Here is a 14033-nt window from a genome sequence, read left to right as displayed (position 1 = left end):
GTTTTCTCCTGGGCTCAGAGCAGAGCAGAGTGACTGACAGACCCGTGTTTCAGACCAAACACTCTATATAAGTGATTGTTGTCGGAAGATAGAACTATTTAAGACTTATGGTGCGTTCCAGGCAACCCGTAACTCGTATTTTTCCGACCTGTTCCTATGGTTACCCGTTAGAACGTACAGTCAAACTCGTAACTTCCCACCTGTGAACTCGTACTAGATCGATCTGCTCCCAGTTCCCAGTTCGTAACTCGTAACTTGCCTGGAACGCTACAAACTCGTAACTGGTGACTTGAAGTCGTGACTTACGGGTTAAAAAGCCTGCCTGGAACGCACCATTATATTAACACAAATATTCCGCAGCACACAACATAAAAACATGGCGACACCACATGGCAGCCAGCACCGAGCTTACCCGCTCCATGTAGATATGAACGATATGAACGGCTCATTCAGAGCTGAAAGGAACACTTCACTTTGTTGATGGGGGGGATTATTGATGAATGAAAAACATACTTTTGAACCAAATAATCGATTTTCGTGAATAGATAACAGGAGAAGTTACACAATGTCCCTTTAAGACGTTACTGTATTTTCTATACATTTTTAATTTGGACCCAACATGTTAACATAATATAGTCCGAGCTGAGTGAGCTTCCTGCAGTGGAACGTTCATGTTCATGTGAATGTTAATGCTACAGTGTATCGAGCTGCTGACCAATGAGCGACGTCGTGTCGTGTGTCCGTTCTAGAACCACGACGTCACAACATGAGACACACACAACATTCTCCTGTTAACTTTAAAGCAGGGTTAGGGTTAGTAAGTAAGTGATATATTTGTGTTAATATAAGTCTTAAATAGTTCTATCTTCCGACAGCAATCACTTACATAGAGTGTTTGGTCTGAAACACGGGTCTGTCAGTCCCTCTGCTCTGCTCTGAGCCGAAGAGAAAACATTTATCGTATCCTACAGTTTTTATCCAATGAGGAGAGAGAACGGCATGCAGGGCTGTGTGTGCAGCCAAGGGATGCGCGTGAATGTGGTGGCGTAGGGACGAGGACCAATAGATCCATGACGAGGGCGGGGGCTGCTAACTCCATCGGCTGACAAGACGTTATGGTGCGTTCAGGGCAACTCGTAACTCGTGTTTTTCCGACCTGTGAAGTCGTACCAGTTCGATCTGGTACGACTTCACGGGTCAGAAGTTACGAGTGGCCGTTATAGTGACTTTCACAGGTAAAACAGGTCGGAAAAACACGAGTGGGTTGCCTGGAACGCTACAAAGTCGTAAGTTGTGACTTGAAGCTGTAATTTACGATTTCAAAAGCCTGCCTGGAACGCAGCATTAGCCAAAACGACCGGATCGCTTACTTCTGCTTTAAGTTTGTTGATGGGGGGGATTACTGATTAATGAAAAACAGACTTTTGAAAGAAATAATCGATTTTCACAATGTCCCTTTAAGACGTTACTGTATTTTCTATACATTTTTAATTTGGACCCAACATGTTAACATAATATAGTCCGAGCTGAGTGAGCTTCCTGCAGTGGAACGTTCATGTTCATGTGAATGTTAATGCTACAGTGTATCGAGCTGCTGACCAATGAGCGACGTCCTGTCGTGTGTCCGTTCTAGAACCGCGACGTCACAACATGAGACACACGCAACATTCTCCTGTTAACTTTAATCATCTGAACGTGCAGCTTTGCTTTGCTCTGTCTGTCCGCTCATACACACACACACACACACACACACACACACACACACACACACACACACACACACACACACACACACACAGAAACACACACCTCCGCGCGGCTCCACCCCTCGCGGACAGAGACATGTCCCTGCGTGTTCCTGTTGGAGGTCGAGCGACATAGAGAGAGAGTCAGAGAGAGAAAGAGAGAGAGAGAGAGAGTCAGTCAGTTTCCTCCAGTGGAGCAGCAGCAGCAGCAGCAGCAGCACGCGCCCTGCCTCAGCCTGCACGGACTCAACCCACCCGGAGCTGCTGATCATATCGATTAACACCACTTCTTCTTCTCTATCGATTGTAACCGACTGATTGATTGATTGATTGACCGGATGGATTGTTGACAGCGGATCGATGGACGTGTGGATTTAACGTTTTCACCTCAACCCGTTTTATTTTATTTTATTTCATTTCATTTTTTATTTTATTCCTGTTCTCACGCTCCTCGGGTCTGCGGGAGGGTTTCACCGACCGGGGCGCAGCCATGGGTTTCTACGGCACCTTGAAGCTCATCTTCTACAAAGTGAGTAGTAGTATTGATTATCGGAAACTGGTTTATTGATTGATTGAGAGTCGTGGTGGTGGTTGACACGCGTGTTCCCCGGCGTCAGGACACACAGAGCTGCTGTTCGTGCAGGAATTGAAGGTTGTCGCGGGGATGACGAGGCGTTTCTCCTCTGACAGCGGAGAGCGTGTGTGTGTGTGTGTGTGTGTGTGTGTGTGTGTGTGTGTGTGTGATGGACCACTGCGGAACCAGGAGAGAGAGAGAGAGGCTACTCATCCCTCTCTCTTTACCTTCTCCTGTCTGTGTGCCTCATTTGATTATTGCGTATTGGCTCTGTGGAAGGTGTCTGCTGCACTTTGAGCCTCAAAAAAATCAAGAAAAATCCGTTTTTTTAGGGGGAAAAAGTGCTGCAAACTGTAAAAAAAATCTGTTGAAATCTTGTTGGGAATAAAAAGTTCTGGATCAATAACTCTGATCAGATCATAGATTCATTCAGCCTCTTCATATCCAAACCCATGATGAGACGTGATGACTGCTCCTCTGCTCCTCTGCTCCTCTGCAACATGAAAATGCAAATGTCCAGTCCAGTGGGCCGGTGCTGCTCAGGCTCCATGTGCTTTAATAACACGACTAAAGATGTAAAACGAGATAAAAAGCCTCAGTTTATAGAGTTTGTTGACGTTTGACGCTTCAAACCAGATGAATGAAACCTGAGAAAACGACATTTCCTGCTTTTGAAATGACACAGAGAGAACATAATGCCAATAAAATGATGCTTTTTGCTTCTCTGCACTGTAAAAAAAATACAAATTTTACACATTTTAAAGCAGCATGAATCACTATAATGTGTATGAATGAATCCGTCTTAATGCAGAAATAATGTGAAGTGAACTACACATGTGTTTCCAACTCACAGGTCTGGATTTAACAGTAAACACATTTTATTTTGTTCTTCACCCCCAAGTCAAGTTTTTTTTTCTTTGGGGTTTAATGAAATCCACACAGACGGACGCCACAGCTGGTATTAAAGCCACACACACACACACACACACACACACACACATGGAGAAAAAAAAAAGAAAAAGTCAGAAAATGAAAAGCAGATTATGAGTTTAGGTCAGAGAGACGAGCCGTGTGTGATCGTAGGTTTGATTCCACACACAACTGTGCATTGGACTGATAAGAGGAAGAAGGACACACACATACACACACACAGCCTCCAGTGTGTGTATGTGTGTGTGTGTGTGTGTGTGTGTGTGTGTGTGTGTGCAGCCCCGTTAGCGTGTGCTGCTCTATTTTAGACCCGTGCTGCACCGGCGACATTCCTCCGATTTTCTGCATTCCTGCGTTCATTCACTGAGGGCGAGTCACAGAGAGAGACAGAGAGAGAGAGAGAGAGGGAGAGAGGAGCTGATTCAGACTCTGGGTCGATGTGTTTGTGGATCCCTCACAGCGTAGGAGTTTCCAGCGTCGTCTATGTTACTCATTACAGTTTAGTTTATCTGCATCTCCTCATGAAACAACTGTTGTAACGAAAAAACCACAAACACTCGGTGTGGTTTGATGTGTCTGTTTCAGCTTCACCTCGTCTCTCTGATCCGATCTGAACACCAAACTTCCAGGTTCAGGAAATACTAAGAAAAGAAAAGAATCTCATTGATGTGAGGAATGAGAAGTCAAACCTCTCTTCTCTCTGTCATGAAGCCGAGACGACGAGGGCGCGACCGATCAATCAGCCGATCGGAGACTCACGGCGGCTGATAAGAACCTATTTATAAAAACTACAAACGACAAACCGTCTTGTCTGAAGTATTGTTTATTGTCCTTTAGATCCTGATTAGTCTCCATAGCGATAAAGACTATAATTCTTCCTAGGGTCCACATTAAATCAAACAATTATTACAACAATTACATCATTACAGCATTTATACAACCAATTAGGTAACACTTTACTTGATGCCTATCTCTATACCTCATTATAACCATACTTATAATAAGGTATAATGCAATTATAGCACTGTATAACTATAGTTATAAACACTCATAAATGGTCATAATGCTTTATAACAATAATCATAACACACTTTAAAGCATTTTATCATGACTTATAAGATCAGTTATTATAATACGTTATAGTTGTTAGTAACTCACTGACTATGCCCACATTTATAATGCATAAATATAGTTATAATGTGTTATAATTGTCTTATAAATGTGTATAACTATCATTATTAACACTCTAGACTTTATAACAATAAGCATAACACATTATAGAGCATTATAACTCTATTAAGACCTTATAAGCCATTATAAAATCCTCTATGATGTGATTTATGAGTGTTAATAATGATCGTTATACACGTTTATAAGACAATTAAAACACATAACTATATTAATAATGCATCATAAACATGGGCATTGTCAGTGAGTTACTATCAATTATAACCTCTTATAATACCTGACCTTATAAGTCAAGATAAAATGCTTTATAGTGTGTTATGATTGTTATAAAGCATTATGATCATTTATGAGTGTTTATAACTATAGTTATACAGAGCTATAACTGCATTATAGCTCATTATAAGTATGATTATAATGTGTTATAGAGATAGGAGTCAAATAAAGTGTTACCAAAATGATAAAGAGGAATAATATAGTTTTTTTTTTACATGATTATAAAAGAGTTACGTGATTATAGAAGAAGGTAATCTGAAGCATAAAATGGACCAAGTTGTTCAACGTAGATGTATTAACATGCTTGAGTTCAACATGATTTCCTATTTTCATCGTAGGCTGTTGCAACATAATATTATGACGAAACACAGCTTCTCTCGGTTTCACTTTAAAACTCCAGTGGTTGTGATCAAGTGTAATGAAAATGTAGAAATGGCGTCCTGTCATTGGTCGATCCATTGGAGAGAAATAACCTCAGTGTTGTTGTTCATTCACGTTGTTTCTATAGATTTGCTCAGTTACTCATTTGTGGATTTCCACCTTTTTTCTTTTGATTCAGAGTTTACTGCAGAGCTGCACACAGAGGACGTGTTCAATAATCAAAGTTATTTATTGTTAAACAGTGAAATGTTGAGTCTCCAGTACAGATTTGTCTGAATCTTATTTGAGGGATTGTTGTTGAAAAAAACGTGTGTTAATGTAAACAGAAGGTGAAGTATTAGATGATTCATCAGTTTTTACTCCCTAATATCGATATCGGTCCCAAAAACCCCACATCAGTCTGACCCTACCTTTATATTTATATTATATTATATTATATTATGTTATATGTATGTCTGCACTACTGGATACTTGAATTTCCATTGGGATCAATGAAGTATCTCCAAGTCTATCTCTGATATTGTTCCATAATAATAAAATAATATAATGGTTTTGTTGTTTCGCAGCCTTTTACAAACACATAGTTGTAGAGTCTGGTCTGGAACGGATATTAACACCAGGAAGTAGAAAAACTTAGAAAGAATGACTTTAACTTGAGCTAAAGGTTGAGGTTTTTAGATCTGGATGTTTATGAAACGTTAGAATTACAGCTTCATCTTCGTGGCAGCAGCGACGGTGGAGTTGATCTTTGTCTTGTGACGTGATGAAAGAGATTGTGAGCGACGTGTTGAAGTGAGTCACGCAGGCCGAGGCCGCGTCGTCCTGTATAAACAAACAACTCATTCATTAAAACATGAGGAAACCGACGAGCAGCGAAAACAAACAGCAACACAAACACAAAGGCACCGATTCACTTCAGGTGACACAAATGAACTCGTCCATGCACGACGACGACGACGACAACGACATGCGTGAGCGTGACGGACCTGTAGAGTGAGTCACCATGCGATTGCAAGAGCCTCACCATCCCTCTCTCCCTCTCTCCCTCTCTCTCTCTCTCTCTGTGTGTGTGTGTGTGTGTGTCTTTGTCTCTCGACCTTCAGATGAAGAGGAAGTTGGATCATGGTCCAGACGGCCGGCCGTTCCCCTCGGGGAAGAAACACTGCAAAGGCAACGGCTACCTCAGGTAACACACACACACACACACACACACACTGCACAAGTATCAACTAGGGCTGCACCATGTTGGAAAAAACTAACATGTAATATGTATTTATATTGCGATATTAAAGGGATAGTTCAACATTTTGGCAAATTGGCCCATTGCCATAATCCCTATAGTCATAGCAGTAGGTTCATTACCTTTAATTGTCGGTGCAAGCTGTTTTTAGAACGGTGGAGCAGAGCCGCGAGCTGCTCAGAGCTACGCTACGGAGGCTCATGGGATTTCTTGGTTCCCCTCATAAAACTCATCAAATACACAATCCAACAACTCCACAACGCTCTCGTGGACAAGTTGTGACCTGCACATTCACCACGCTATGAGATAATAACACAACGTTACCAGACAGAGTTGTTTTAGAGGGAAATACATGCAAAACCGCTGATGCATGTTGCCTTCAGGGACAGTTTTTCATCAAACAGTCTCTGTATTTCCCTCTAAAACAACTCTGTCTCGTAACGTTGTGTTATTATCTCATAGCGTGGTGAATGTGCAGGTCACAACTTGTCCACCAGAGCGTTGTGGAGTTGTTGGATTGTGTATTTGATGAGTTTGATGAGGGAAACCAACCGAGAAATCCCATAATGAGCCTCCGTAGCGCAGCTCTGAGCAGCTCGCGGCTCTGCTCCGCCGTTCTAAAAACAGCTTGCAAACGACAATTACAGGTAACGAACCTACTGCTATGACTATAGGGATTATGGCAATGGGCCAATTTGCCAAAATGTTGAACTATCCCTTTATAACCCCCTGTTCAACTGGAACTAACCAACTCACTCAGTATTCCTCCGCCTGTACGGAGCTTCTTTCCAACTAGTAGATGGACTTAATTTAAGAATGAAGAAATAATAACAAAAAGGTTGACATGTTGTAAAAAAATGTTTTAAAGATGGCGTTGCTCAGACGATGTGTCGTGCAGCCAAAAAAGTCACTTTCACTTTGCATTGTGGGTAAGTTAACGCCCCGTCGTCCTCCTCTCTCCAGTCCCGCCAGTCTGGTTCCGGCCACTCCCACCACATTCGGCGACCTGCGATTGGCCAACGGGCACTCGGCTCAGCGGCGGCGGGTCACCTCGGGTCCGCCGCCCAACGGCCTTCAGGACTGGCTGCACACGTTCCAGGTCAGCACACACACACACACACACACACACACACACACACACACACACACACACAGACACACACACACACACACACACAGACACACACACAGTACCACATCTAAAGCTGCTTCTGTTCCACTACAACATTTATAGGCTGATTCATGATTTTATACATTGTAGTTTTAATTAAATTCAATCAAATTTTTGTATTTTCTAACATAATAAGAGACACTGGTTGCACATTTAGTGAATGCACAGCTTTCACTCCTTGTTAAAGGGATAGTTCACCCAAAATTGAAATTTCACTCATTATCTACTCACCCTCATGTGGCATAAGGACTGGGAGAAGTTTCAGAGTCCTCCGTGGCTTCTCTGAGTTACAGGGGGTCTCGGCGTAGCAGTGCATGTCCATATAACGGTTGCAAATGGATACCAACTGTCTTCATAACAAAAAGACACACCAAAAAACATCCAAATACCTCCATGACGAACCGGGAAGAGGAGCTTTGAGAAGCTTCCGCTACAAAACAAGCTTGAAAAATAGACTTATTTAATTTTTTTCGGGACAATTTTGCATTTCGGGGCTTCAATACAAGACAGACATTACATACGAGCAGCATGGAGGTATTTGGATGTTTTTTGGTGTGTCTTTTTGTTACGAAGACAGTTGGTATCCATTTGCAACCGTCATATGGACATGCACTGCTACGCCGAGACCCCCTGTAACTCAGAGAAGCCACGGAGGACTCTGAAACTTCTCCCAGCCCTTAGTCCACATGAGGGTGAGTAGATAATGAGTGCAATTTCACTCAATTTTGGGTGAACTATCCCTTTAACGCATCCTGCAGCGCCATAAAATGCACCCGCTTTCCCCTTGATGTTCTGCGTTTTGGTATAAAGTGAGTGTGTGAGCATCTTCCGCTGGGTGCACGACAACACAGAGCGGCAGAAGAAACACGCCTGTAGGCCGCTCTTATGTAACTAATAAAAAAAACATACAAATACAGACACACACAGACAGACACACACACACACACACACACATGCACACACACACACACACACACATGCACATTCAAATGAAAAACATAAGTCTCTCTTTTCTGGCTGGGGGAACAAGTTGAAACGATTTCAGAGAGGCGGAAACACTTTCAAACTCAAGAACGAACACACACGCTCTCAAAGAAACTCTCACTATGTCCTGGCAGACACATGTGCACAGAAGAACAAGAACAGATAAACGGAAAGAGGAATGTTTAAAAGTAAATGGGGGGAAAGAAACACTTAAAATCAGACATAAAAAGTTACACCTATTATTAGAGAGAAGAAATTAAAAAAGAAATGGAAAAAGAAACTGAGTAAAAGGAAAAAAAAAACATTCAGAGTTGTATGTTTCTGATTAAAAGTAAATGGAAAAGGAAACGTAAAAATTAATGGAAAAAGAAATGTTAAATGTCAAATTGTAAAAGAAACTTCTAGAAAATAAATGGAAAAACAAATGCTTAGATGTAAATGGAAAAACAAATTAAACAAAATAGTTATTACAAGAGAAATGGCAGTGTAATGGAAATATAAATGGAAACAGAAGTCCTTTAAGTCACAGGGAAGTAAACGGGAAAACATGAAACTAAATAGTTAAAAGTAAACGGAAAACAGAATGATTAGATAGAAAGAGATAACTAAATCCTTGTATATAAACACACAGATCTAATCACCTCTTCCCTCCTCCTCCTCAGACGTGGAGCGGCCCCGAGCGGCTGCTGGCCCTGGACGAGCTGATCGACCGGTGTGAGACCAACCAGGTGAAGCACATGATGCAGGTGATCGAGCCGCAGTTCCAGAGAGACTTCATCTCGCTGCTGCCCAAAGAGGTAAACAGGGTCGCCCACTAAACACCTTTTAGAGCTGCATAGACGAGACCAAGGGTTCTCAAAGTGGGGTCCGGGGACCCCCAGGGGTCCTTGAGAGGGTTCAAGGGGGTCCTCAACTTTTTTCTTGAAATTTTGTCACTTTTTTTCTAGAATTTAATTTTTTTTAATATACATTTTACCACTTTCCCTAGAATGGAAAGAAAAAATTAAAAGTTGAGGGGGTACTCAACTTTTTCTTGAAATTTTATCACTTTTTTTCTAGAATTTAATTTTTTTTAATATACATTTTACCACTTTCCCTAGAATGGAAAGAAAAAATTAAAAGTTGAGGGGGTACTCAACTTTTTCTTGAAATTTTATCACTTTTTTCCTAGAATTTTATCTGTTTTTTTGAGAATATTATTTTTTCCCCCACTTTTCCTAGAATTTTTTAAAAACATTTTTTTGGAGGAATTTTACCACTTTTTCTAGAATTTTTTGACATTTTACCACTTACCCTAGAATGGAAGTTAAGGGGGTCCTCAACTTTTTCTTGAAATTTTGTCACTTCTTTTTTTCTAGAATTTTTTACCTTTTTTTTTTTTGAGAATCTTCTTTTTTTTCCACTTTTACTAGAATTTTTTTTAAACCTTTTTTTAATAGAAAATTCTTAAGTACTTATTTCTTTTTTGAAATATTACCATTGTTTTCTAGAAATTTCTTTTTTTTTTTTTTACTTTTTTTATGGAGAATTTTTACCACTTTTTTCTAGAAATGTTTAAATGTTTTTGGAGAAATTCACACCATTGGCCCTAATGTGAACGTACATTGGACTAACAAAGTAATGTTCTTCAGTCTCAGAACAAATATTTGTGTAAAATTTTGTCCAATGGAGGTCCATGGTCTAATTTGTGTCAATTTAGGGGTCCTTCATGTGAACAAGTTTGAGAACCACTGTACTAGACGAATGCTTTCCCTGGCAGACAACATTTTGTCCGACCCAACGCATGTTTTAATGTTTTATTTGAAGAATACCAGTTGCTGCCACCCAACAGGAGATATAGACTAACCCTATAGCTCGATTAAAAAGACAGAGGAACTCCTTTATTCCTCAGTCTGTTAAAATGTTGAATCAGTTGGGTTCGTCGAGGCCTGAATAGCTGTTAGTGTGGAGATGTTTTTGTTATTGTCTGGTGTGGTATTTCGTCTGATGTTTGTTTAGTGTTATATTGTGTTGTATTTTGTAATTTTGGACACAAGAAAACAAACAGGATGTAACCAACACGTGGACTGACTCTGTGTGTGTGTGTGTGTGTTTGCAGTTGGCCCTGTACGTGCTGACCTTCCTGGCTCCCAGAGATCTGCTGCAGGCGGCCCAGACCTGCCGCTACTGGAGGATCCTGGCCGAGGACAACCTGCTGTGGAGGGAGAAGTGCCGCGAGGAAGGTAAACAACAACACAAACACAAACACTCTGCACAGTGCACACACAACGCTGGTTTCACTGTTGTGTCTCTTGTTGCTGCTGTTTTCTGTCTTAACTCTGTGCTTTTTTGTTTTCCGTTGGGCTTTGAATCGATTGATCTGATTGTATTGTATTGTATTTATTAGCACATAAAAGATATACAATGCTCCAAAAAATAAAGGGAACACTTAAACAACACATCTTAGAGCTCAATTAATGAAATATAGCTGTTTAAAATCGTTATTCAATATATAGTAGAGTGTATTGAGAACAAAATAACATAAAAATGATCAATGTAAATCAAAATTATCATCCCAGGTTGATTTCACACGGGTGTGATATACTTGGGGTTACAATGTGTTGTTTAAGTGTTCCCTTTATTTTTTTGAGCAGTGTATGAAACAGCATATTAAAAAGTGGAACAACAACAAAAAAAACATACAAAGTGTACAGTAGATAAAGCAAATGTGCCGGAGAAACCAAAAAAAACCCCTAAGGGCTTGTCAAGTGTCCTCCAGAAAGCAAACATTCAACATAAACTTAATTTACAGAATGAAAAAAAACAACATAAAACAATTAAAAAGTGAGAAAATCAATATTGTGTGGAAATTCAAGATAAACATTCAACATATTTGTTAAGATAAGCATTCAACATAAATTTATAAAGAAGATTGAAGATTGATTTCAAGCCTGTAGTTGAATTATATATTATATACAAATGTCTCAGTTATTTACTCCAGTTATTCACCCAGAATCCAGAAAAGTAACGATGAGAGACTTTCGTTCCATTAACTGTGCAGTGCCACTTCCCTCTTGTTTTATTATTATTTCAGCACCAAGGTCGTGTCCTCGATATCATCTCTGGGAATTTGGGGGATTTAGCCGCCTGAGGAAAAGTTTACATTCTTTATATATAAACATAAAATACAAACTAATATCGATGCGTTAAATACCAAATACCTTGACTAATTGACTATTCATAGGGTTTAAAAACATTCTGTCCTTCATGGAAGTTAGGGGTAGATACATTTTCAAGGGAAAAAAGAATCAAGGGAAAAAAGAAAATTTGATCCTCTTTATGGAAAGATTTACAGATTTCTTCATTTCTGTGTTGGGTGTGGCTCTGCTGTAGGAATTTAGATGTAAAATAACGCTGTAGAATAAATAGTTTGAGGTGTATTCTCAGCAGCAGATGATGAGCACACACAGTTGGGGCTGGAGAGAGCATTTGTTGCTCGTCGTGGGACTTTTTTGGGAGTTTAAATAAACTACAGCAGCGTGTGTTCACGATAATGAAGGATGGTGTCGTCGGCCTGTGCAGCCGTGCGTGTGTGTGTGTGGCTCGCTGATGTGTTTTTAATGGTGTTTGGAAAACAGTGGAGCTCCTCGGCTCGGAGGAATGAGATAAATTGGTTTGGTTTATTGTCGGGTTTTTTGGTGGAATTTGTCGTAAAATATTCGTCAGAAATGCAGTTTTTCTTTTAATTGTGGCGAGTGCTGATATTTTCCTCCTCGTCCGGTTCTCTCTTGCGGTGTGTTTTTGGCTTGATGAAACTTCTCGTAAAAAAGAGAAACCTTGGAAATGAAGAGAGAGGAAGGAACGGTTGCATGTTGAGCTGCAGCTGTGGGAGGTGGAGGTGCGGTAGCGGAGCGAGGGAGGGAAAGAGGGAGGGAGGGAGAGAGGACAAACGCCGGCTGCTGCAGGTGTGTCTGCTATGAAAACCAGGATTCAAATAGAGACAGGAGCTTTTTACTGGATGTATAGAGCTTTCTAACCTGAGTGTGACATGCAAATACAGCCACACACACACACACACACAGCCAGTCACTCCTCCTTCATTCAGCGCAATGCAGAGGCTCTCTCTCTCTCTCTCTCTCTCTCTCTCTCTCTCTCTCTCTGTGTGTGTGTGTGTGTGTGTGTGCTTCGCTCTGGGCTTTGTGCCAATCAGCCGACGAGATTCACTGCCAGCGCTCAGCAGCCATACCAATGAGGCTACCTCACGTTAGCGCCACACCGCAGCCATACTAATGAAGCCGGCGTTAACTGTTAACTGCACCTCACCAGCTTCATAAATAAATACTAAGGCTAATTTATATTTTGCACTAACACCACTCCTGACTGTTGTACCGGTGGGAACAGCGCTGGCTACTCTCCGAGAATGTAAATGCTGCTAGTAGAAACACCAGCACAGCGCCAGCCAGGTTACATACTAATGCAGCTTCAAGTCCTGTCAGGTGTTGGTGATCAAAGTAAACTGAGTTCAGTCGTACACACAGGCTTCAAGGGACACACCCACTAGTACTTCTACGTCGTGTACATGTCAAGTTAAAGCTTCATTCATACAGTGAATGTGTAATATTTCAATAATTGAGTGGAAAAAATCCACAAAAATTGTTGCAATATTTTCAGAAACGGAGAAAAATTCATTATGATTTGAGAATTAATTTGTGTTTTAAAGTTAAAAGTCAAGTAGGTAGATGTTTGTGTTAAAGCTCCATACAGTATAAAGGTAGACGTTTGTGTTAAAGCTCCATACAGTATAAAGGTAGATGTTTGTGTTAAAGCTCCTTCAAAATAAAGGTAAACGTTTGTATTAAAGCTCCATACAGTATAAAGGTAGATGTTTGTATTAAAGCTCCATACAGTATAAAGGTAGATGTTAGTGTTAAAGCTCCTTCAAAATAAAGGTAGATGTTTGTATTAAAGCTCCTTCAAAATAAAGGTAGATGTTTGTATTAAATATCCTTCAAAATAAAGGTAGATGTTTGTGTTAAAGCTCCATACAGTATAAAGGTAGATGTTTGTGTTAAAGCTCCATACAGTATAAAGGTAGATGTTTGTGTTAAAGCTCCATACAGTATAAAGGTAGACGTTTGTGTTAAAGCTCCATACAGTATAAAGGTAGATGTTTGTGTTAAAGCTCCATACAGTATAAAGGTAGATGTTTGTGTTAAAGCTCCTTCAAAATAAAGGTAAACGTTTGTATTAAAGCTCCTTCAGAATAAAGGTAGATGTTTGTGTTAAAGCTCCATACAGTATAAAGGTAGATGTTTGTGTTAAAGCTCCATACAGTATAAAGGTAGATGTTTGTATTAAAGCTCCATACAGTATAAAGGTAGATGTTTGTGTTAAAGCTCCTTCAAAATAAAGGTAAACGTTTGTATTAAAGCTCCATACAGTATAAAGGTAGATGTTTGTATTAAAGCTCCATACAGTATAAAGGTAGATGTTAGTGTTAAAGCTCCTTCAAAATAAAGGTAGATGTTTGTATTAAAGCTCCTTCAAAATAAAGGTAGATGTTTGTAT

At 40.2% G+C, this 14033-nt stretch overlaps 1 protein-coding gene across 2 annotated transcripts in view; it reads left to right on the top strand.

Moving 5' to 3' along the window:
- LOC146968728 (F-box/WD repeat-containing protein 7-like) overlaps positions 1 to 14033 on the top strand; it is a 52607-nt gene that overhangs the window by 19093 nt on the left and 19481 nt on the right. Inside the window, exons 1-5 of one of the 2 annotated variants that reach the window (XM_085759572.1) lie at positions 1853 to 2274; positions 6195 to 6277; positions 7295 to 7430; positions 9149 to 9283; positions 10585 to 10708. In XM_085759572.1, coding sequence (XP_085615698.1) covers positions 2236 to 2274; positions 6195 to 6277; positions 7295 to 7430; positions 9149 to 9283; positions 10585 to 10708 — 517 coding nt within the window. In that variant the 5' untranslated portion in view covers positions 1853 to 2235. Of the gene's footprint in view, positions 1 to 1852; positions 2275 to 6194; positions 6278 to 7294; positions 7431 to 9148; positions 9284 to 10584; positions 10709 to 14033 lie in introns of those variants that run through there. The other variant, XM_085759570.1, reaches the window with a different exon arrangement.

This window comes from Trachurus japonicus, chromosome 18 (genome assembly GCF_045865225.1).
Source record: "Trachurus japonicus isolate A0001 chromosome 18, Traja_1.0".
Taxonomy (NCBI): Eukaryota; Metazoa; Chordata; class Actinopteri; order Carangiformes; family Carangidae; genus Trachurus; species Trachurus japonicus.
Note: the sequence above shows the minus strand (reverse complement) of the source record. Positions and strands in the feature narration are given on the sequence as shown.